This window comes from Neoarius graeffei, chromosome 1, assembly GCF_027579695.1.
Source record: "Neoarius graeffei isolate fNeoGra1 chromosome 1, fNeoGra1.pri, whole genome shotgun sequence".
Classification (NCBI taxonomy): Eukaryota; Metazoa; Chordata; class Actinopteri; order Siluriformes; family Ariidae; genus Neoarius; species Neoarius graeffei.
Genome location: NC_083569.1, coordinates 100,314,227 through 100,340,898, shown reverse-complemented (window position 1 = coordinate 100,340,898; position 26,672 = coordinate 100,314,227). Strand labels below are relative to the sequence as shown.

The following is a 26,672-nucleotide window of genomic DNA, read 5'->3' as shown; positions in this document are numbered from 1 at the left end:
TGATTTGCGGTGCCAATGTGACAACGAGCTTCTTCTGGTGTCAATGTTGCTATAAAGATAATCAGCTTGAGAGAGGTGTCAGAGTGTAATCAGATTCTACTGCAAGTTCTGGTGTAGGAATTATTACCTATACATTCTAAAATGGGAAGCACGGCAGTGTAGTGGTTAGCGCTGTCGCCTCACAGCAAGAAGGTTTTGGGTTCGAGCCCAGTGGCTGGCGAGGGTCTTGTGTAGAGTTTGCATGTTCTCCCCGTGTCCGCGTGGGTTTCCTCCGGGTGCTCCGGTTTCCCCCACAGTCCAAAGACATGCAGGTTAGGTTAACTGGTGACTCTAAATTGAGCGTAGGTGTGAATGTGAGTGTGAATGGTTGTCTGTGTCTATGTGTCAGCCCTGTGATGACCTGGCGACTTGTCCAGGGTGTACCCCGCCTTTCGCCCGTAGTCAGCTGGGATAGGCTCCAGCTTGCCTGCGACCCTGTAGAACAGAATAAAGCGGCTACAGATAATGAGATGAGATGAGATGAGACCTACTTATTTTTTTTTCAAATCAAACTGATTCACGTAAATAAATAACTATTTTAGAATATAACTGGAGTTGTTTTGATGAAAAATATTGAGATCTTAGTGGTCAGAATGATATTAAAAAAAAACGAAATCAGAAACACAAACATCAGTTTCAATTCAGTTAATGTGAATTGTTTTTTTGGATGTGGCTCACACAGTTTTTTCGAGGTTCGCCTTGAAAACCGTGAATATTAATCGAAATAATTATTCATATTCTTTCATATAAACACAAGTTGGCCTGACTTTTGAGAAATACAAAGGCCTACAGAGCATAAACAGGATATTAGAAATAATATTTTATTACTTTTTTATTGAGTGTACACCTAATTAGTATAATTAATACTAATTAAATGCTAATTTGCATAATCCGTTTTTACTAATTTTTTAAACTTTGTATTCAGTATACACCCATCTATGTGCCTGCCAATTTCCATGTAAATCTCATTATCTCTAGCTGCTTTATCCTGTTCTACAGGGTCGCAGGCAAGCTGGAGCCTATCCCAGCTGACTACGGGTGAAAGGCGGGGTACACCCTGGACAAGTCGCCAGGTCATCACAGGGCTGACACATAGACACAGACAACCATTCACACTCACATTCACACCTACGCTCAATTTAGAGTCACCAGTTAACCTAACCTGCATGTCTTTGGACTGTGGGGGAAACCGGAGCACCCGGAGGAAACCCACGCGGACACGGGGAGAACATGCAAACTCCGCACAGAAAGGCCCTCGCCGGCCACGGGGCTCGAACCCAGGACCTTCTTGCTGTGAGGCGACAGTGCTGACCACTACACCACCGTGCCGCCCTTCCATGTAAATATCTTGAAAAATAGAAATGTTATTTAAAAAAAAAAAAAAACATTTGATCTCATTGGTTAATTAGGCCCATTTTGGACTATGTGATCCTCATACAGAATATTACGGCAGTTTTCTAAAAATTAAGCTGTTTTTTCAATCGTTCATTTGTAATATCTCAAGAATGGACAAACATATTTTAATTCTGAAGAAAGTATGTTGTTCTGCATTCAATTCTGAATTCAATGAGAGCAGTTTCAAGCAATTTGGATTGAATTTGAATTTTCACCTGATATGCCTAGTTTTATGGCACTGCCTATTAGAAAAGTGAGAAATTAATCATTGCCATATGGCCACACCATGCACTAGAGGGTTAAGATAATGTTGTCATTTTCCCTTCCCAACTTGGAAGTTAGAAAATAATTAAAGTATTTTAAGTCCCTAATGCCCTACTGGGTTCATGCTGTGTTTCGTCCAAATACCAAACACCTTAAAGAACATTAAATAACTTTTTTTGGGAGAAAAAAGGATAAAATAAACAAGATCAACTGTGAGCTACTGCTCACTTACGTATTCCCCCGCTCTCACTTATATCAGATTGCAAGCAATCAAAGGAATAGAACACTTATTATGAATGTTGACTTCAACAAATAATGAACCCTGAAACAAGTAAGTAAAGAGCAGCGTCTCTCCCCAGGGATTTCAAATAACATCCTGTCATTTTGAAATACCATTTTGCTTCTTGAAATAGCATCAAAATCCACACTATATGTTTCATAAATACATTCAGTCGGTAAACAGGACGTCGGTGTGTGACAGACCTGAAAATGGTATACACGGTACAAAACCCCAAGCTGAAGCTCGGTACCAAATATCAAGCAGTTGTGATTTGTAGTTGCTGAGAAAAGTGTAACGAAAATTTTGTAAATCCATGCTATATGTTTCGTAAATATATTCAGTCGGTAAACAGGACGTCGGTGTGCGACAGACCTGAAAATGGTATACACGGTATAGAACCCCAAGCTGAAGCTCGGTACCAAATATCAAGCAGTTGTGATTTGTAGTTGCTGAGAAAAGTGTAACGAAAATTTTGTAAATCCACGCTATATGTTTCGTAAATACATTCAGTCGGTAAACAAGAAGTCGGTTTGCAACAGATCTGAAAATGGTATATACAGTATAGAACCCCAAACTGAAGCTCGGTACCAAGTACTAAGTGGCTAAGATTTGTGGCTGCTGAGAAAAATGGTGTTTCAGACGGACAGAGATACGGACGGACGAACGGACGGACAGAGGTAAACCAGTATCCAGCTTGTTCCTGTTTCTTACACCAGCAGCCGTATGTCTTCTCAATCATTGGTGATGGCCCAAATAGACATCAAATCTAAGAGGGTGTGTTACTGAGCATAAATCTACAGTCTGGGCTAGAAAGAAATCAGCCCTTGCTTCTACATGTCCTCCTGTGTATATTTTATGACCAGTGGTGGTACTGTTGCACTTGTTTTGATGTTCACTCTGTTCTGATTTAGACGTGAACATGAAGCATCTTTTATTTGGATGAACCTTTCGGTCTTGTACCTGCTATCCCACATGACTTTAAAAAAAGAGAAAAACAGATTAAAGGACAAGAGGACTCTCTTTTACTGAATAGGAAATAAAACTTAAAAAAACAAAACAAAACCCAACACCCTCACCTGTCCTCTGTGAATCGGCCGTGGTGCGAGATGCACAGCACCGTGGGCTGGATGAGCTCCATGGTGAACTCATCAGAAGGGATGGCGTACACTCGATACTGTGGGAGGAAAAACCAGCAAAAGATCAAGTCATTACACAACGCGCACACAATACACAATTGCATAATACAATGCACTTATAGGCTCTCAAACTCTTCAACTCTTCAACTCTACATGTACACAGTAAGAGGAGTACTTTTAGTCCAGCTCGTTTTCCTGCCTCTCAAATTGTTCATATGATGATATTTAGTCCATTATTCTTACACAGATCTGGCAACCCTGCACAAAAAGGTTCAACAGGAGAGAGAAAATCATAATTAGCGATCTCTCACCAGCAGGACTGAGCGTGTGGGGGACTGGAGAAGAATCTCAGCCTTGGGGGGAAGCAGAAAGTGAGCGATGCGGTTTTGTTCATCCACCACCAAAGAGCGACAGAAGAAACTGCAGAGCAGGACATTTGTCAAAATTTAGATTGAATCGGAACCTTCGTATCCTTCTCTGAATTCCAACACAATGCTTCTTCATGTTATCTGATGATATCAATACATTCAATCTACTGTTGCTTCATTTCTATTACTACAATACAAAACAATATTTATGGGAACAAACAGCACTTTTTACAACCCCGATTCCAAAAAAGTTGGGACAAAGTACAAATTGTAAATAAAATCGGAATGCAATGATGTGGAAGTTTCAAAATTCCATATTTTATTCAGAATAGAACATAGATGACATATCAAATGTTTAAACTGAGAAAATGTATCATTTAAAGAGAAAAATTAGGGGATTTTAAATTTCATGACAACACATCTCAAAAAAGTTGGGACAAGGCCATGTTTACCACTGTGAGACATCCCCTTTTCTCTTTACAACAGTCTGTAAACGTCTGGGGACTGAGGAGACAAATTGCTCAAGTTTAGGGATACGAATGTTAACCCATTCTTGTCTAATGTAGGATTCTAGTTGCTCAACTGTCTTAGGTCTTTTTTGTCGTATCTTCCGTTTTATGATGCGCCAAATGTTTTCTATGGGTGAAAGATCTGGACTGCAGGCTGGCCAGTTCAGTACCCGGACCCTTCTTCTACGCAGCCATGATGCTGTAATTGATGCAGTATGTGGTTTGGCATTGTCATGTTGGAAAATGCAAAGTCTTCCCTGAAAGAGACGTCGTCTGGATGGGAGCATACGTTGCTCTAGAACCTGGATATGCCTTTCAGCATTGATGGTGTCTTTCCAGATGTGTAAGCTGCCCATGCCACACGCACTAATGCAACCCCATACCATCAGAGATGCAGGCTTCTGAACTGAGCGCCGATAACAACTTGGGTCGTCCTTCTCCTCTTTAGTCCGAATGACACAGCGTCCCTGATTTCCATAAAGAACTTCAAATTTTGATTCGTCTGACCACAGAACAGTTTTCCACTTTGCCACAGTCCATTTTAAATGAGCCTTGGCCCAGAGAAGACGTCTGCGCTTCTGGATCATGTTTAGATACGGCTTCTTCTTTGAACTGTAGAGTTTTAGCTGGCAACGGCGGATGGCACGGTGAATTGTGTTCACAGATAATGTTCTCTGGAAATATTCCTGAGCCCATTTTGTGATTTCCAATACAGAAGCATGCCTGTATGTGATGCAGTGCCGTCTAAGGGCCCGAAGATCACGGGCACCCAGTATGGTTTTCCGGCCTTGACCCTTACGCACAGAGATTCTTCCAGAGTCTCTGAATCTTTTGATGATATTATGCACTGTAGATGATATGTTCAAACTCTTTGCAATTTTACACTGTCGAACTCCTTTCTGATATTGCTCCACTATTTGTCGGCACAGAATTAGGGGGATTGGTGATCCTCTTCCCATCTTTACTTCTGAGAGCCGCTGCCACTCCAAGATGCTCTTTTTATACCCAGTCATGTTAATGACCTTTTGCCAATTGACCTAACGAGTTGCAATTTGGTCCTCCAGCTGTTCCTTTTTTGTAGCTTTAACTTTTCCAGCCTCTTATTGCCCCTGTCCCAACTTTTTTGAGATGTGTTGCTGTCATGAAATTTCAAATGAGCCAATATTTGGCATGAAATTTCAAAATGTCTCACTTTCGACATTTGATATGTTGTCTATGTTCTACTGTCAGTACAATATCAGTTTTTGAGATTTGTAAATTATTACATTTCATTTTTATTTACAATTTGTACTTTGTCCCAACTTTTTTGGAATCGGGGTTGTACTTATGTTTGTGTACATGTGTGTGTCTCCCCCAAGAACCAAAGGTTTTAAGGTCTGGTCCCACAATACCGAAAACTATAACGATAACTATAAATAAATCTGTCTCCTGTAGGTTATATTGTTAGTGTTCACACCAAACCAATAACGATCCCTATACCCCAGGCCTGGGTTTATCCGTATCGGTGAGATTTGCTTCTGGAGCCATTTTTCCAGGCCTGGACCTGATCCGATAAACATCTGACCAATCAGGTAATTGTTTACATGTGATGTCATCTGAGCATGTGCTATTTTCGCCAGGCATCTTTGTACATCTTTGTTGCATCATGAAGTCACGGAGCACGGATTCACGGAAAATTAAAAATATAATACAAAGCACGGATCTTTTATTCACGGATATGCGATTATTTTCCGTGAAATATCAATCGTAAATGAATAAAGTAAACATATAAATGCAGGTAAGGTATTTTAATTATGAAATTCGGCAGTCCAAACATTTAATTGGTTTTAATTTGACTTCTTAATATTTGATCCATGATGCATCATCCGTATGAAATCCGTAACCACTCCGTATTTTGTATCCTTTTTTTATTATATTTCTGTAATCCGTGATCTATCTGTATTATATCAAGCACTGGAGCGTGTACATGGGTTGTTTTGGAGTTCGAGCTGTACAGTACGACCCGGAATAATGTGCTACTACTTGGAAAAAAAAAAAAACTTCCATGACTATTCCTAAGTTGCATGTGTTTATTTCCCGGAGTGTCAGGACCAAGCGATATTATAGTTGGGATTATAGTTGTGGTGTTTCTGCTCCAGACTGGAACTCAATTCAGGCAGAAGGATAGTCAGAGTTGGAGCTATAGTTATCAATGTTGTGGGACCGGGCTCTTATACAAGGATTTTTTTTTTCTTTTTGATGCATCATTGAATAAACAGACCTATAAGCACAGCTGTAGATGTTAGCTCTGGTTTGAACCCGGGCCTGTGCATGTCCACCGATATACACAGTAACATTCTGGATAGCATCCGCTTCGTTGGCGTATTCCAGAACCAGGACGTGTGAACCAGACTCCGGGATGTGCAGCGTCAGTCGCAGCTAGAAAAAGGCAGAAGTGGTGTTACTATGGAAACGCGTGCGCATTTACAAGTTGAGCAGCAACGACTTCAATACCAACAAGTTAATACAGCCTACAGATGAAATATATCAGTGGTTTTATCCAGACCTGTGTGAAAATGCAAAAAAGTCATTGAGATTAGAACATAAACTAATAACTCGATTTTGTGGAATAAGTATTAAATTATACATAGAGACAGAGAGAGAGGATATTAATTCCATGGCTGTGCGAAGATATGAAGTTTATCTTCGAGTGGTGAATGTATCATGAGTTTATCATGAGTGAGTGAAATGAAGAAGTGGGAATATTTTTCAGTACGAGAAGATAAACTTCATATCTTCAAGCCAACGTGTGATTTTCTTTTTATCATATCGACACATCCACAAACAAAAAATCCACAAATTTATCAAAACAATTAATCGATTTCTTCACAAGTGACATATCGAGATTTATGTCACGGTTTTGGTTCTCCATCTCCCAAAAGAAAATGGTATACAAATCTCCCAAAATATGAGTGGTGTATTTCCCAGTAAAACACTTGTGTCCATAAATAAATAAATAAATAAATAAATAAACACACACACACACACACACACACACACACACACACACACACACACAGTGGCGCTTGAAAGTTTGTGAACCCTTTAGAATTTTCTATATTTCTGCTAGCCTAGTAAACTAGACCCACCCGCCTAGCGGCCAAAAATATTTTTGCCTAGCGAATGGGTCTAGCCTCGCACCATATAAACAAAAACACCCCGGGCATCAAATCGTGCCCGCCAATCACAACGCAAGGTTTTTGTTTGGATTCTTTGGGCGGGCTTTTGCAGGAGTGACGACAAAGCTGCGCGACGCTGGAGAAAGCGCAACAGGAAAGATGGCTACGGCTATTGAACAGCGCGCGTTTGACTCCGCTTTGGAATCAGTTTTAGAAGAATTAGACTTGGAGTTTTCATTGAAACATGAGCAGGAAGAGGCTCTCCGCTCATTCCTTTTCAAGAAGGACGTTTTCGCTGTTTTGCCGACCGGCTATGGCAAAAGTCTGATCTACCAGCTGGCTCCGCTCGTAGCCAAAAGGATGGGGCTAGTTTGTGCAGTATGAAGAATTAATAAACAGCTTTGAAACATTACTTTTTGATTGTTTCTTATTTTCCCGTTATTTTAAATTTAAGGGAAATTATTTCACCAAACAACTAAATAAAAACTCTCAAAAACAGTTTAAGCAAACCCTTGAAAAACACTTGGGAAAAAAAAAGAGTGTATGTGGTACAGACTCCAAACTTGTGGTCATTATCTCCAAACTTCTTAATGTCTAGAACCTGTTTATTAATTAATACGCATTTTGAAAAATTATTTATTTCAAGGTCTCCCCCACTGCTTTCTGTCGCTCTGACTACGTCACAGTCACTGTTGCGCTGATTGGTCAGAGCGTTGGCCTATACGCACAGAGACAGTTTGAAAGACAGCGGTTTGTTCCTCCCACCCGCTTCGGAAATGTCTACGGATCGAGGCCAGACTAAATATTCACATTTAGTCTGGCTTGCCAGGCTATATTTCTGCATAAATTTCTGCACCTTTACCTGCACTACCTCACTTTTTTTTTTTACACACCATACACTGTTTCTTGTTGCTGCTGCCCTCCATGGAAAAGACTTCTCTATGGAACTACATATGTGACTTTGCACCTTACCTGAACTATCTCATAAGAACTGCCTTGGGCCCTGCAATATAACAACTTACCATATGCTGCTTCTGAATGCTGCTACACATTATTATTAACACATTATTATTTATTTAACACATTATTCTACATAAATGCTGCTACTGTGATAACCTCAACTGGACTGCCCTGGACTGTGCTGTACTGTACTGTGTGTCTTGTATACTAGTCTTGTTCTTATCTTCCTGTCTTTAGCCTAGATTATTTTTTCTAAATGTTAAATGTTTCAATTCCCCCCCCCCTTTTTTTTTAATCATTACTTTATTATTACTTATTGCTTGTTACACTGTTATTGGTCCTGTCTTGCGCTTTAATCTTTGTCTTGTTAATGTCAGTCCTATGTTTGTCTATGTCTTTACATGGGATAGAGAGAAACGTAATTTCAATTTCCTTGTATGACCTGTGCATATGAAGAAACTGACAATAAAGCTGACTTGAACTTGAATATGACCTAAAACATCATCAGATTTTCACACAAGTCCTGAAAGTAGATAAAGAGAACCCAGTTAAACAAATTTAAATTTAAAACTCAGTTAAAAAAAACAGGCCCAAACCATGATACTACCACCACCATGTTTCACAGATGGGATAAGGTTCTTATGCTGGAATGCAGTGTTTTCCTTTCTCCAAACATAACGCTTCTCATTTAAACCAAAAAGTTCTATTTTGGTCTCATCCGTCCACAAAACATTTTTCCAATAGCCTTCTGGCTTGTCCACGTGATCTTTAGCAAACTGCAGATGAGCAGCAATGTTCTTTTTGGAGAGCAGTGGCTTTCTCCTTGCAACCCTGCCATGCACACCATTGTTGTTCAGTGTTCTCCTGATGGTGGACTCATGAACATTAACATTAGCCAATGTGAGAGAGGCCTTCAGTTGCTTAGAAGTTACCCTGGGGTCCTATGTGACCTCGCCGACTATTACACGCCTTGCTCTTGGAGTGATCTTTGTTGGTCAACCACTCCTGGGGAGGGTAACAATGGTCTTGAGTTTCCTCCATTTGTACACAATCTGTCTGAATGTGGATTGGTGGAGTCCAAACTCTTTAGAGATGGTTTTGTAACCTTTTCCAGCCTGATGAGCATCAACAACGCTTTTTCTGAGGTCCTCAGAAATCTCCTTTGTTCGTGCCATGATACACTTCCACAAACATGTGTTGTGAAGATCAGACTTTGATAGATCCCTGTTCTTTAAATAAAACAGGGTGCCCACTCACACCTGATTGTCATCCCATTGATTGAAAACACCTGACTCTAATTTCACCTTCAAATTAACTGCTAATCCTAGAGGTTCACATACTTTTGCCACTCACAGATATGTAATATTGGATTATTTTCCTCAATAAATAAATGACAAAGTATAATATTTTTGTCTCATTTGTTAAACTGGGTTCTCTTTATCTACTTAGGACTTGTGTGAAAATCTGATGATGTTTTAGGTCATATTTATGCAGAAATATAGACAATTCTAAAGGGTTCACAAACTTTCAAGCACCACTATATGCGCACATACAGTGCCTTAAAAAAGTATTCACATGTATACACATAAGTATTTTCACATTTTTCCACCTTACAACCACGAACTTAAAAGGTTTTTTTATTGAGATTTTATGTGATAGACCAACACAGAGTAGCACATAATTGTGAAGTGAAAGGAAAATGATAAATGGTCTTCAAAATTTTAAACAAATAAAAATCTGAAAAATGTGGTGTGCATTAATATTCAGCCCCCTGTACTCTGATACCTCTAAATACAATCCAGTGCAATCAATTGCCTTCAGAAGTCATCTAATTAGTTAATAGAGTCCTACTGTGTGTAATTTACTCTCAGCATAAATACACTTGTTCTGTGAAGGCCTCAGTGGTTTGTTAGAGAACACTGAAGAACAAACAGCATCATAAAGACCAAAGAACTCACCAGACAGGTCAGGGATAAAGTTCTGGAGAAGTTTAAAGCAGGGTTAGGTTATAAAAAATATCCCAAGCTCTGAACATCTCAAGAAGCACTGTTCAATCCATCATTCAAAAATGGAAAAAGTACGGCACAACTGCAAACCTACCAAGACATGGCCGTCCACCTAAACTGACAGAGCGAGCAAGGAGAGCACTGGTCAGAGAAGCAGCCAAGAGGCCCATGATCACTCTGGAGGAGCTGCAGAAATCCACAGCTCAGGTGGGAGAATCTGTGCACAGGACAACTATAAGTTGTACACTCCACAAATCTGGCCTTTTTGGAAGAGTGGCAAGAAGAAAGCTATTGTTGAAAGACAGGCATAAGAAGCCATGTAGGGGACACAGCAAACATGCGGAAGAAGGTGCTTTGGTCAGATGAGACCAAAGTTGAACTTTTTGGCCTAAATGCAAAGCGCTATGTGTGGCGGAAAACTAACACTGCTGATCACCCTGCACACACCATCCCCACTGTGAAACATGGTGGTGGCAGCATCATGCTATAGGGATGCTTTTCTTCAGCAGGGACAGGGAAGCTGGTCAGAGTTGATGGGAAGATGGATGGAGCTAAATACAGGGCAATCCTGGAAGAAAACCTGTTGGAGGCTGCAAAAGACTTGAGACTGGGAAGGAGATTCACCTTCCCGCAAGACAATGACCCTAAACATACAGCCAGAGCTACAATGGAATGGTTTAGATCAAAGAATATTCATGTGTTAGAATGGCCCAGTCAAAGTCCAGACCTAAATCCCATTGAGCATCTGTGGCAAGACTTGAAAATTGCTGTTCACAGACGCTCTCCATCCAATCTGGCTGAGCTTGAGCTATTTTGCAAAGAAGAATGGGCAAAAATTTCAGTGTCTAGATGTGCAAAGCTGGTAGAGACATACCACAAAAGACTTGCAGCTGTAATTGCAGCAAAAGGTGGCTGTACAAAGTATGGATGCAGGGGGGCTGAATACTAATGCACATCACATTTTTCAGATTTTTATTTGTTTAAAATTTTGAAGACCATTTATCATTTTCGTTTCACTTCACAGTTATGTGCTACTCTGTGTTGGTCTATCACATAAAATCTCAATAAAAAACTTTTAAGTTCGTGGTTGTAAGGTGGAAAAATGTGAAAAAGTTCAAGGGGTATGAATACTTTTGCAAGTCACTGTATATATTTATTTCCTTTGAACAATTGATAATGCATTATGTATCGTGTCTTTTCTGTCTCTGATAAACAGAGTGATGATGAAGCCTGCTGGACTTCACTTGAAGCGCTGCAGATGAATATTATTTCATAACCATGACAGAGTTAAAAGGTGTTAAAGTGACTCATTGCACCTGAGTGAAAGAACTACAGAAACACACACTGATGTGTCTGTTTGGGTTTGTTGTGCATTCACACCATGCTGTGTGTGTGTGTGTGTGTGTGTGTGTGTGTGTGTGTGTGTGTGTGTGTGTGTGTGTGTGTGTGTGTGTATACCTAGTGGCTTGTAATTATTCTAATTTCCCACCTGTCTGCCGTTGACAGACACCAGCTTGGGACGGTCGGCAGTGCGCTGTCGTATGCGCCTGTGTCTCTGGGTAGAGCTGAGCCCCTGAGACGCCAACGCTGACGGGAACCTGTCCAACGGCACATGCTTGTAGAGGAGACAGCTGCAGGCAGGGAACAAGTCAAACAAAGTCAATCTGACCATCTGAGCAGAATATAGTACACTGTAAACAAGAGTAATACAAACCCAATTTCCAGAAAAGTTGGGATATTTTCCATATCTTATTTTTATTTTTACCAACTTTATTGGTAAAGTAAACTTTATTGGTAAATCTGTGGCAACCACAGTAACGGTACACAGACCAAGTACATGAAAAGTCCGTATTATAGGTGGAGGTCAGTAATTCAAAGTACAGCTCTAACAGGGATGATTTGAAAACAGGGAGGCTACGGAATTTATCTGGGGAAAAATATTTACATACATAGTTCCATGGTTTAACAATCCTATTGTTCCCAAATGCAATAAAAAGAAAAATTTAACAAAATTTAAAAAAGACAAAAAAGTCACAACAGCGTGGCTTTGTAGAAACAGAGTGCGTGTGCTTGACTGGCTGGCTGCCAGTCCAGATCTGTCTCCTATTGAGAATGTATGGCACCTCATCTCATCTTATTATCTCTAGCCGCTTTATCCTGTTCTACAGGGTCGCAGGCAAGCTGGAGCCTATCCCAGCTGACTACGGGCGAAAGGCGGGGTACACCCTGGACAAGTTGCCAGGTCATCACAGGGCTGACACAGACAACCATTCACACTCACATTCACACCTACGGTCAATTTAGAGTCACCAGTTAACCTAACCTGCATGTCTTTGGACTGTGGGGGAAACCGGAGCACCCAGAGGAAATCCACGCGGACAACATGCAAACTCTGCACAGAAAGGCCCTCGCCGGCCACGGGGCTCGAACCCGGACCTTCTTGCTGTGAGGTGACAGCGCTAACCACTACACCACCGATGGCACCTCATGAAAAGGAGAATCAGACAACAGTGACCACGGACTGTTGAGCAGCTGAAGTCTCGTATCAAGCAAGAATGGACAAAACTGCAACAATTAGTATCTTCAAATCCCATAGGATTAAAATCTGTCATGAAAGGAAAGGTGATGTAACACAATGGTAATAATGCCTCTGTCCCAACTTTTTTTTGAGTGTATTGCAGGAGTCAAATTCCAACTTCGTTTATATTTACAAAATTCAGTTAAATTGGTCAGTAAAACTATTGAAAATCTTTTCTTTGTACTTTTGTCAGTTAAATAAAGGTTCATGTGAATTAAGAAATCACAGATTTTTGTTTGTATTGCAATTTATCCCAAAATATCCCAACTTTTCTGGAAATGGGGTTTGTATTTTGGTAAAGTACAATAAATAATGCACAAAAAGAGCCCTCGGTGGAGTCCATATCGCCACCATGCCTCATGTTATCAACATCAAAATCAAATCACTTGAACCAAGGATAATACTAAAGCTGTCCACCAAATTTCATCCAAATCTGTTCACTACTTTTTGACTTACGTTGGGGAAAAACAAAAAAATCCTGGATCCGGATTTGCATCAAAATCTAATTGATTGTTCCTTGGTGTAACCAAGTTACACTTGGAACAGATGCACAAACAAAAACAAACAAACAAACAAACAAAGGAAAACATCGCCTCCTCCAACAACAAATTTGGCTGAGGTAAGTAACTACACATAGTCTACAACTCCTGCAAATTTTGAATGGTATTTAAAAAAAGATAAAATATATATTATTACAGTTCAACTTTTTTAAAATAAATTTTTAATGTTTAAAAATGTTTAAAACTGCTTGAAGAATTTCACTTGTATTTTATCATTTTTATATATACAGTACACACCGCACCGTATAACTGTGTACACGTGTGATGTCACAATAAATATCAATCAAAATAAAAATCTATAAAGTTCTACCTACAAATAAATGTAAATATATTTGATTTACAACCTTTAACATTCATAGAACCAACAACAGCATGGTGTGAAAACCTTTTTCCTCAGTGAAGATTTTTATTTTTATATGTGTATTGTTATTTATCAAAAAAAAATGTAGCTAATGTGTATTAGTTAAGAATCTATCACGTCAAACTGAGAATTTTTGTCGTAATATTTCAAAATAGACTTTTATTATGTATTTTCTTTTTACCCATATATTTCAAAGAAATATGTTTCTTTCATTAGTAAACAGAAGAACTAATAAGACTGAAGTTTTTCATTGAGAAAACTGACCACATTAGGGCACAGTTTTCTCCTGTTGTATCTGAAACACCCCCCCACCCCATACCTCCCCAGTGCCACAGCTACCTTTGACCACTTTCAGGCAGTTTCATACACTGAGCTGTGGGACACTGTAAAACACATGAAAACTTCAACAGCCCCTCACGACCCTATCCCTTCCCTGATTATTCAAGATGTCTCATCTCATCTCATTATCTGTAGCCGCTTTATCCTGTTCTACAGGGTTGCAGGCAAGCTGGAGCCTATCCCAGCTGACTACGGGTGAAAGGCGGGGTACACCCTGGACAAGTCGCCAGGTCATCACAGGGCTGACACATAGACACAGACAACCATTCACACTCACATTCACACCTACGCTCAATTTAGAGTCACCAGTTAACCTAACCTGCATGTCTTTGGACTGGGGGGGAAACCAGAGCACCCGGAGGAAACCCACGCGGACACGGGGAGAACATGCAAACTCCGCACAGAAAGGCCCTCGCCGGCCACGGGGCTCAAACCCGGACCTTCTTGCTGTGAGGCGACAGCGCTAACCACTACACCACCGTGCTGCCTATTCAAGATGTATTTGATGTTATTGGTCCAAGCATTCAAATCATTCTAAATTCCTGCCTTGCCACCAGTAGTGTTCCCACCTGTTTTAAGCAAGCGGTAGTCCAGCCTCTGCTTAGAAAGTATAACCTTGATCCAAAATGTTTAAAAAATTTCAGGTCCATCTCTAAACTCAGCCCTGTGATGACCTGGCGACTTGTCCAGGGTGTACCCCGCCTTTCGCCCGTAGTCAGCTGGGATAGGCTCCAGCTTGCCTGCAACCCTGTAGAACAGGATAAAGCGGCTAGAGATAATGAGATGAGATGAGATGAGATCTCTAAACTCCCATTCATTTCAAAAATTATGGAAAAGCTTGTGTTAACACAGTCGCTTCCCTTCCTTAATTCAGCAGAAATCCTAGAGCCATTTCAATCTGGCTTTAAGGCCCGTCATAGCACTGAGACAGCCCTGTTAAAGGTAACAAACGACCTGCTGCTCACCCTTGACTTTGGTGATAATGCCATTCTTATCCTGTTAGACGTTAGTGCTGCATTTGACACTGTAGACCACACAACACTGCTGGCCCGGTTTGAACAGTGGGTTGGGATTAAGGGTTCTGCTCTAAAATGGTTCCACTCATACCTCCAGCAAAGAACCTTTTCAGTGTCCATAGGCCAATACTCCTCACCCCCTGCCCCTGTGTCTTGCGGTGTCCCCCAGGGGTCCATCCTGGGTCCTGTTCTTTTTTGCCTATATATGCTCCCACTGGGTAACATCATTAGAAAATTTAATATTAGATTCCACTTTTATGCTGACGATTCCCAATTGTACCTCTCTCTAAAATCTGGAAATTCCTTGCAGCCTCTTCTGGACTGCCTTAAAGAAATTCAAAACTGGATGGCCAATAACTTCCTCCAGTTAAATGAAGACAAAACTGAGGTCATAATCTTCGTGCCCCCCCCCCCCAAAAAAAAAAAAAAAAAAATCCAGAAATTCCATCTCTGGCAACCTTGGCTCTCTTACTCCATTTGTCAAAACCCATGCAAGAAATCTGGGTGTTATTCTAGACTCCCAACTCAGCCTTGACAAACAAATCTCTTCTGTTGTTAAGACTAGTTTCTACCAATTAAGGATCACTGCAAAACTTAAATCTGTTCTGTCGTACAATGACCTGGAAAAAGTCATCCATGCCTTTATAACTTCACGCTTAGATTACGGTAACTCCCTCTATTTTGGTCTCCCTCAAACACTGGTGTCACGGCTCCAAATTGTCCAAAATGCGGCTGCTAGGTTGCTTGCTAACACAAAAAAACATGAGCACATCACACCTGTCCTACCCTCATTGCACTGGCTTCCTGTCCAGTCTAGGATTCAATTTAAGATCCTGTTAATGGTTTTTAAAGTGCTTCATGGCCTGGCCCCCAACTACTTAGCTGCTGCTATTCATCCCCCTGAGGCCCCCATGTCTCTTAGATCTTCCAGCAGAGGTCTCCTCCATGTCTCCCGAACTCGCCTTAAGCTGAAAGGTGACAGAGCTTTTGCGGTCGCTGGTCCTCGGCTGTGGAATCTCCTGCCTCCTGACATCAGAAATGCCCCTATTACTGTTTTTAAATCCAAGCTCAAGACACACCCACACATTAGCGTTCCCTACATTTTAACTGTTTTTGTTTTGTCATGTCAGTAATTACAGTTTTTTTCAATTGCTTACACACAAAACCTTTATACACTAAGTAACTTTAAAAACGCACATTGATAAAACTTGCTGAATTCGTGCTGAGTTTATCTCAAGAAGAAAAGAAATATATCACAATGGAAAAATAACTTCGTTCCGCCCGAATAAGTTCCAAATCTGTGCTCAAATCAGAATTTAAGGGAGTTGTACTCAATAACGTACAATATGACTCGGGTAGTCAATGACATGGACAGGCTTTAATTTTCAAACAAATTTTGCATACACTGTACACACACAATCTTGCCTATAAATACCCGGGGGAAATGATGGGAAAATTGTCATTATTGAAGATGCCACGCCTAAGCCAAAATCAACGTGAACAGGCCATCGGGATGTTGCGTGCCGGAAGTACACAGACAGAGGTCGCCCGGCACTTCGGTGTTCATCATTCGACCATTTCCCGTTTGAGTCAGCGTTACAGACAGACAGGGAGCACCAGGGATCGTCCACGCCCTGGTCAGCCTCGAGTCACGACGCCAGTTCAGGATCAGCACATCAGGCTAGCTCACCTCCGTGACAGATTCCTGACACCCTCAGTCACTGCTGCTGAGACCCCTGGACGACACAGACCCAGAATCTCCAGCATGACGGTCCGAACATGGACCAACTGTCACTTTGAATTTTTTTATTGTGAATTAATTCTTGAGTTTGACAATAAATGTCCTTTATCGATGTTTCAAGATGTGTGTGCATTACATACAATATCATAAATTTCAAATATATGCATGGATCTAAAGTGATATCGTGTTGAATTCCATTGTGCGTTTTTAAAGTTACTTAGTATATATTACACTATTTCTAAACTCTGTCACTCAAACTTCACAACTCCACCTCAAATCAGCAAAACCATTAACTAATTCTCAGCCTTGACACAGTTTTCAATTTAGCTATTCACTTTCTGCAAATCAGTACACACAATTCTCTACCTAACACACGAAGATCTAACAGGAAGTAACTTGATTTCCTATTTCACACACAACCAATCAAAATGCCACACTTATTCCTCAGTGCCTCAGACTATGTCCTCATATGTGCAAACAATAATTGCTTTAATGAACACCAACCAATCACTGCCTGTCATAGGCCTATAAACAGGGTAAAGGTCAAGTTATCAGTCTTGAACAATGGATAACAACAATGCAGAGAGAGCCAGGGGAGTCAGATGAAGGCACAGAGGACGACGAGGAGTTCGGATTCGTGGAGAACGCTTTGGAAGGGGAGCAGGAAGAGGACGAGGACAAGTTGAAGGAGGAAGGGATGAAGAACCAAGAAGAATAGTCTCTGATGAGATTAGGGCTACTCTGATTGATCACGTGATCAATCATGGGTTGACCATGAGAGAGGCTGGACTCAGAGTCCAGCCCAACTTGAGTCGATTTACAGTGGCGGCCATCATTCGAACTTTTCGAAATGAGAACAGGTATGCAACAATCAACAGTACTGTAATGTACATGTAATAGCCATTCCTGCATAGCTGTAAAATACATGTATACTACTGTAGCTCCAAGCATCCATTTTACTGCACTACACTGTATGAATGGTCACAGGGCAGTACAACCTTGACTTTATACAGCATTCTTACAGTACTACTGTATTTCTGAATTTTCTAGAGTGGAAAGACGACAGCATCATGGAGGATGAGGTTGTACAGTGGTGCTTGAAAGTTTGTGAGCCCTTTAGAATTTTCTATATTTCTGCATAAATATGACCTAAAACATCATCAGATTTTCACACAAGTCCTAAAAGTAGATAAAGAGAACCCAGTTAAACAAATGAGACAAAAATATTATACTTGGTCATTTATTTATTGAGGAAAATGATCCAGTATTACATATCTGTGAGTGGCAAAAGTATGTGACCCTTTGCTTTCAGTATCTGGTGTGACCCCCTTGTGCAGCAATAACTGCAACTAAACGTTTGCGGTAACTGTTGATCAGTCCTGCACACCGGCTTGGAGGAATTTTAGCCCATTCCTCCGTACAGAACAGCTTCAACTCTGGGATGTTGGTGGGTTTCCTCACATGAACTGCTCACTTCAGGTCCTTCCACAACATTTCGATTGGATTAAGGTCAGGACTTTGACTTGGCCATTCCAAAACATTAACTTTATTCTTCTTTAACCATTCTTTGGTAGAATGACTTGTGTGCTTAGGGTCATTGTCTTGCTGCATGGCCCACCTTCTCTTGAGATTCAGTTCATGGACAGATGTTCTGACATTTTCCTTTAGAATTCGCTGGTATAATTCAGAATTCATTGTTCCATCAATGATGGCAAGCCGTCCTGGCCCAGATGCAGCAAAACAGGCCCAAACCATGATACCACCACCACCATGTTTCACAGATGGGATAAGGTTCTTATGCTGGAATGCAGTGTTTTCCTTTCTCCAAACATAACGCTTCTCATTTAAACCAAAAAGTTATATTCTGGTCTTATCCGTCCACAAAACATTTTTCCAATAGCCTTCTGGCTTGTTCACGTGATCTTTAGCAAACTGCAGATGAGCAGCAATGTTCTTTTTGGAGAGCAGTGGCTTTCTCCTTGCAACCCTGCCATGCACACCATTGTTGTTCAGTGTTCTCCTGATGGTGGACTCATGAACATTAACATTAGCCAATGCGAGAGAGGCCTTCAGTTGCTTAGAAGTTACCCTGGTGTCCTTTGTGACCTCGCCGACTATTACACGCCTTGCTCTTGGAGTGATCTTTGTTGGTGGACCACTCCTGGGGAGGGTAACAATGGTCTTGAATTTCCTCCATTTGTACACAATCTGTCTGACTGTGGATTGGTGGAGTCCAAACTCTTTAGAGATGGTTTTGTAACCTTTTCCAGCCTGATGAGCATCAACAACGCTTTTTCTGAGGTCCTCAGAAATCTCCTTTGTTCGTGCCATGATACACTTCCACAAACATGTGTTGTGAAGATCAGACTTTGATAGATCCCTGTCCTTTAAATAAAACAGGGTGCCCACTCACACCTGATTGTCATCCCATTGATTGAAAACACCTGACTCTAATTTCACCTTCAAATTAACTGCTAATCCTAGAGGTTCACATACTTTTGCCACTCACAGATATGTAATATTGGATCATTTTCCTCAATAAATAAATGACCAAGTATAATATATTTGTCTCATTTGTTTAACTGGGCTCTCTTTATCTACTTTTAGGACTTGTGTGAAAATCTGATGAAGTTTTAGGTCATATTATGCAGAAACATAGAAAATTCTAAAGGGTTCACAAACTTTCAAGCACCACTGTATATTTTGACAAGAGCAGGAGACCGCAGTTGTGAATATGGTTTTGGCAAATAATGCCATTAGAATCTGTGAGATTCAAAATCATATTTTGGAATACTTCACCATATTCAACAATATTGATGCTGTCAGTCTATCTACGATACATCGGGTCCTCCAGAGGAATCAGTTATGGATGAAGCAGCTGTACAGGGTCCCATTTGAAAGGAATTGTGACAGAGTCAAGAACCTGCGGCGTGACTATGTGGAGGTATGTACATAGCACTGCCAGTACATCAGACTTTCACCTGCTGAGACAGACTATTGTATTGTGCATATCCTAATCTATTCTTTTGTCCAATACAGAGAATTTTGGAGATGGATGCCCACCCCATCCTCCATGAATACATTTATGTGGATGAGGTGGGATTCAACCTCACAAAGTCAAGACGGAGGGGGAGAAACATCATTGGACAGAGAGCAATTGTCAATGTCCCAGGCCAACGCATTCTGCCATAACACAGAATGGTGTCCTGCACCACCATGCAACACTTGGCCCCTGGTCATATCCTAACATTTCTGGACAATATTCAAGGTATTCTTGCTCCAAAGGAAGAGAATCCAGAACAGGCAAGATTTGTGGTTATATGGGATAATGTCAGTTTTCATCGTTCCCAGCTGGTCCAAAATTGGTTTGTCAACCATCCCCATTTTTCTGTTGTCAACCTGCCTCCATATTCACCATTTCTTAACCCGATCGAAGAATTCTTCTCAACATGGCGTTGGAAAGTGTATGATCATCGTCCCTATGCCCGCCTTACACTTCTCCAGGCAATGGAGGAAGCATGTGGTGACACTGATGCTGCTTCTATCCAAGGTTGGATACGCCACACAAGACGATTCTTTCCTCGATGTTTGGCAAGAGAATATAGCATGCGATGTTGATGAAATATTGTGACCAGACCCAGCCCGGAGGAGAGATTGATCCTAAATACACACCCAATTTGCTCTCCCCATCAACAAACACACACACACACTTTTTCATACATGTCTACAGTATTTTTTGGTTGCTGTATCACCAAATGTGGTGGTTGGTGCACTTTGCTTTCTTTTTTTCTTATATGCTTTACAAAACTGCGTTCACAACAGCAACCGATTTATTCAGAAAATTTAATATTTTTGGTTCCAATATTGCTTGTGTTGACTTCTATTTGCATAATACTGTATTTTCATTCTTGTATGGCAATATATAAAAAAAAAACATAAAAACAAAAGAGCTTTAGATTTAGAGCAACAGTGTGTAAATGATATACACACGTACCGGTATGTGATACTATGGGAAATGTGTTTATGATGTGAGACAAATGCTTGCTTTTGAGGTGTGTTTAGAATATTCTGAATACTGTGCTTCATTTTGCAGGAGATAGGGCGCTTTTTGCATTTCGTGTGAGCAATAGTTGGATTTGTGCGTAAAGTTTTGAGAAAAAGACACAGAGCTTTGAAAATGTGTGTAAGCAGTTGAAAATAACTAAGTGTTTGTCTTTTGTTGCTGATGTTTAAATCAGTTGTTTTTGTTTCTTTATATATATTTTATTTCATCTCATCTCATTATCTCTAGCCGCTTTATCCTGTTCTACAGGGTCGCAGGCAAGCTGGAGCCTATCCCAGCTGACTACGGGCGAAAGGAAACCGGAGCGCCCGGAGGAAACCCACGCGGACAACATGCAAACTCCGCACAGAAAGGCCCTCGCCGGCCACGGGGCTCGAACCCGGACCTTCTTGCTGTGAGGCGACAGCGCTAACCACTACACCACTGTACCGCCCCTTATATATTTTATATCTATACTCAGCAAAAATAAAAACTTGACACTCATTATTTTTCAAATAGTGTTTAGAAACTTTTCTTGAAAGAGTTCTTGTTGTGATTATGGTTAAATGCATTGTTAAGGGCATTACGTCACACATTTATTCTACTGGTCGGGTCTACGTAGCACGTGCGAGAGCACTGCACGCTAAAATCACGTTTCCACGTGACACAAGTGACGTGACCTATTGATACACGTGCAATTGATCTCACGGTAGCAGAGTAGAGTGTCATCTCAGAAAAACAAGGTTTTATGGTTAATTATTCGTTAATTTGCAATGCCACGACTGTCAAACATTCAGCGTGAACGTGCCATTGGCATGCTGAATACGGGAACATCCGTCACTGACGTTGCGAGGGTTATGGGATGCAGTCGACAGACCATCCATAATCTCCAGACACGTCTCCATCAAACTGGCACCACAGCCGACCGTAAGGAACCCTCCACAGAACTTGCAGGAGCTTGGTGCCATGTTGGTACAAATATGGCGGCGCATTCCCCAAGCTGTGTTCAGACGCATCATCCAATCCATGAGGAGACGTCGTATCGCAGTTGTGAACGCCCATGGAGGACACACCCGATATTGACATGATTTCATTAAGTTGTGACTCACAGTTTTTGATCATGGACATTGTCGTCGCATTTCCGGTGGAACCGATTCCATGACAAACATGATCTGTATGCTATAGCATCTTTAATGACAAGATAATTGAATACAATCGTTATTTCAAACCTATTTTCCAAAATGTTCAAATTATTGACTTTGAAATGAGTGTAAAGTTTTTATTTTTGTTGAGTATATTTATTTTTACACTCTGTACAGCACTTTGGTCAGTGTAAACTGTGTTTAAGTGTGCTTTAGAAATAAATTTTACTTACTTTAATCAGTGAATAATGACACCCAGTAGTCTGGTCAGTATTTAACAAAGCCGTTTAAATTTTAATAAATGATGAATATAACGATATTGAACTCCGGCTTTAGGGTCCAAACTTATCACGTGCTCAGAAATTAGAGAAAATCAGACGGAGTGATTTAATGACTGGTGATGTAACGGTTTCACACGTACTTGCCATCTCTGGACTTGTAAGTACACGGCTCTGTGATCTCCTGCTGCAGAATCTGAGCTTCATAATATGCACTGGGCAGCAGCACCAAGTAGTCCTGCAACACAACACACACTTTAGTTGTGTGCTTATTTAGCATGATTTCAATTCAAACATTTCAACTTTGAGATCACAATTAAAAAACAAACAAACCCAACAATAGTTACGATCGAAATAAGTGAGAAAGTCACACTGGTTTATTTATACATGTAGGTTAGTTGAGTTATTTCTGGTCTACCACGTTTTTAATAAGGTACAAAAGTCAAACTCAAGTTGCAATAATTGTTTAGATATGTAAATTATAAAAATGTCAAGTTTAAAGTCTTGACTTTTTTGATCGGAGGACATAAAATGTATCAGAATCAGAATAATTTTATTTGCACTGTACTCTTATTAGTGTTATGATTGCTTTTGCTGTGGAAAATAAAACTTATCCAAAAGTTTTCCAGTAAATTTTCATTCAAAGCGTTAACTTTTAATCCTGAAATGTAAATACTGTGTAAGCGCTTACTGTGGAAATTATATAACATAATAGATTGTACAGTGCTGTGCAAAAGTCTTAAGGCCCAGTTACACAGCCGATCACGCATAAATCACGTATAAATCACGTATAAAGTTGGCTTGTGCGTGATTGTCAGTGGAGAAATTGACCATTTTTTGGGGGTGTGCGTGGTCGAAAATCACCGATTAATTGCGCACGAACTACGTACAAATCACTTACAATCACTTACAAATCACGCACATCAGCGCATAGGGTCAAAAGAGGGACAATTTCTGGTTTTTATTGACGAACACTCCACGCATAAACTGCGTATGAACCACGTATAAGCACGCATGAACCGCACACTAGCACTGATGAACGACGCATAGAGCGCGCATGTCAGTGGATATCAGTGAAATGTACGTGTTACTACAGCGAGACATGCGTGATATGTGCGTTATTCGTCAGTGAAAAGTCATCGACGTGCGCGGTAGCAGTAAATTTCTTGTGATCAACCACTAACGGTCCACGCATATGTCGCGCATTGTCCGCGTCAGAACTATGGTAAAGGACGCACGAATTACGTTAAACGGCACACAATCGCGCATACTTGTGCGTGATCAATATTTTTGAGCAGCTCAAAACCTGGAATCGCGCACAAACCCGATTCGTCGAACATCCACTGACAACTACTGATGCTCCACGTCAAAAAAACTTATGAATTACGCACAGCACTGATGAATCGCGCACGACTCGAAATTTATGCGCAATTCATGCGTAAATCGTAAGTTTTGGCTGTGTGACTGGGCCTTTAGGCACATGCAAAGAAATGCTGCTGAGCAAAAATGGCTTAAAAATAATGAAATGAAATGTTTCAACATTTAAAAAAATACTATAAACAGTAATCAGTAAGCCATAATAAATGAAACAAAGTCAATATTCAGTGTGAGACGACCCTTTGCTTTTAAAAATAAAAAATAAAAAAAAAGCACAAGTGTTGCCAGGCAAAACAAACCTCGCCCGGCAGCACCTAGTTTATACCTATATGTTGATGATGGTAATATTTCTCAATCATTAGCTGTCAGGTTATAGTCCTATGAGAATCCATGACCTTGAGTTTGACATTTCAAAGTCATACAAGGTCAAAAGGTCATGGTGCCAAATGAAAGCCCGTATGGCACTTCCTATAAGTTGATGATGGGAAAATATCTGTCTACCATCAACCGTTTTAAAGTTACAGCCCTCTGAAAATCTGTGACCTTGAGTTTGAGCTTTCAAGGTCACTCAAGGTCAAGGATCATGGTGCCAAATGAAAGGCCATATGGGAGTCCCTATACGCTCATAATAGTAAACATCTGTCTATCAGCAACCGTTTTTGAGTTATAATGGAAAATATGTTATTTTGACCGAAAGGTTGACCTCTACTCTGAAAATTTGAAGTCAATCAGTGCAACTGTCTAGATGCTAGATTGTTAAAAGACAAACAAACAAACAAACAAACAAAGAATGTCAAAGGTCATGGTGCCAAATGAAAGCCCATATAGGACTCCCTATATGTTGATGATGATAAACATCTCTCTATCTCTAACCATTTTTGAGTTATAATGGTTATGCAAATTTTAGCAATGACCTTGACCCCCCCGACATTTGACCCCCAACTGCGAAGAAACCTATGAGCGATACCCCATCATGTAACATATCAATGGAAGCAGAATTGAAAGATGAACATTTTGGAAGTGGTTTGAAGTAAATATGATGACTATGAAGGAATATATCGTGGGGAAAAAAAAAGATTTTGACCTATCTGGTGACCTTGACTGGATGATGCTCAAAATGTTGGAGGTTCTATTTGAGACCAATGCCCATCTATCCTGAAAGTTTCATGAAGATTAGTGCAGCTGTTTTCCCATAATGTTGCTAACAAAAAAACAAATAAAGAAACCCCGCCAAAAACAATACCTCGTCCCCTGGTGGACTCCGTCCCGGGCGAGGGAATAATAGCCGTCTCAGGTACAATGACTACAGTTTCATAAAGAAATGAGCTGTAGGTTTTACTGAGCATCTTACAGAACCAGCCCCAGTTCTTCTGGACACTTTGACTGTCACACTCACGTCTTCATTTTGCACCAAAACCCAGCAGCCTTCATTATGTTTTCTTTTTTAGTCGGAAAAGTGCTCTCTTATGGAATATGCTGCTCAGATACAAACTTTTTTTTTCTGTAACATTTAATTTCGGTGGCATGGTGGTGTAGTGGTTAGCGCTGTCGCCTCACAGCAAGAAGGTCTGGGTTTGAGCCCCATGGCCGGCGAGGGCCTTTCTGTGCGGAGTTTGCATGTTCTCCCCGTGTCCGCGTGGGTTTCCTCCGGGTGCTCCGGTTTCCCCCACAGTCCAAAGACATGCAGGTTAGGTTAACTGGTGACTCTAAATTGACCGTAGGTGTGAATGTGAGTGTGAATGGTTGTCTGTGTCTATTTGTCAGCCCTGTGATGACCTGGCGACTTGTCCAGGGTGTACCCCGCCTTTCGCCCGTAGTCAGCTGGGATAGGCTCCAGCTTGCCTGCGACCCTGTAGAAGGATAAAGCGGCTAGAGATAATGAGATGAGACATTTAATTTTGTGCTGGGAAAAAAAACAACAACAAAAAACAGACTCTAAAATGTTTCTGTAATGTTTTGACTTGATATTGTAGAAGTCATAAAATAGAAATCTATAACAAAGTTTGTATGGAAAAAAAAAAAAAGAAAATTAGGGTGCCAAGACTTTTGCACAGTACTGTATGTCACATTGAATGAATGAGATTTTTCTGTGATTTTTTTTTTCATTTGTTCTGAAATTGATAGAGGTAAGATTTCAGTTTGAAAAATCTTCACCAAAATGTACAGGACAACTCACTAGTGTCACACAAAGACATCATTAGTTTTTGGTGGGTCAAGGTCAAAGGTCAAATCTTGTAAAAACACCAAATCGGCCATAACTTCTGCTTCTTTGTGATTTTCGCAAGTATTGTGCTCTGCACGACTTTTCATTGGTTTGTGTGTGTTTGCCTGTTAACAATCTGGCGTCTAGACGGTTGCATTGATTGACTTCAAATTTTCAGAGTAGGTGGGCAATGGTCCGTAGATTACCTGATTAAATTTTGGGGGTAATCGGGTCAAGGTGAAGGTCAAGGTCACTGGAAAGGTCAACTTTTTGGTCAAAATTACATTTTCCATTATAACTCAAAAATATTTGCTGATAGACAGATGTTTACTATTATGAGCGTATAGGAACTCCAATATGGGCTTTCATTTGGCACCATGATCTTTGAGTGAGTGAGTGAGTGAGTGAGTGAGTGAGTGAGTGACCCTGAAAGGTCAAACTGAAGGTCATGGGTTTTCAAAGGGCTATAACTTTAAAATGGTTGATGATAGCCAGATGTTTACCATTATCAACAAACAAGAAGGCCCATATGGGCTTTCAGTTGCTGCCATGACCTTTGGCCTTGAATGACTTTAAAATGTCAAACTCAAGGTCATGGATTTTCATAGGACTAGAATCTGACAGCTGATGATTGAGAAATATTACCATTATCAACATATAAAACAAGTGCTGCTGGGCGAGGTTTGTTTTGTCTGGCAACACTTGCTGAGATTAGAATTTCAGGGATTTATCTGATCTCATCTCATTATCTCTAGCCGCTTTATCCTGTTCTACAGAGGTTTTCGACCTGACGTCATAGGGTCACGTGATACTGTTTACGCCGGCATTTTGGAGGTCAAACAAAGCCACGCTTATCAGCAAACAACGCTTGTAATATCCATCTTCTTCATCACTTACTTTTATCGTAGAATGCCTGATAC

The 26,672-nt window shown here is 40.6% G+C and overlaps 1 protein-coding gene across 2 annotated transcripts in view; it reads right to left on the bottom strand.

The window, feature by feature from the left end:
- The window catches only part of LOC132877029 (laminin subunit alpha-3-like), a 335,048-nt gene that overhangs the window by 160,556 nt on the left and 147,820 nt on the right, over positions 1-26,672 (bottom strand). For both annotated transcript variants that reach the window (XM_060913563.1, XM_060913572.1), the window contains exons 24-28: positions 22,316-22,410; positions 11,605-11,746; positions 6,252-6,409; positions 3,426-3,534; positions 3,055-3,152 (exon numbers count right to left, since the gene is read on the bottom strand). In XM_060913563.1, the coding sequence (XP_060769546.1) occupies positions 3,055-3,152; positions 3,426-3,534; positions 6,252-6,409; positions 11,605-11,746; positions 22,316-22,410 (602 nt within the window). The remainder of the gene's footprint in view (positions 1-3,054; positions 3,153-3,425; positions 3,535-6,251; positions 6,410-11,604; positions 11,747-22,315; positions 22,411-26,672) is intronic.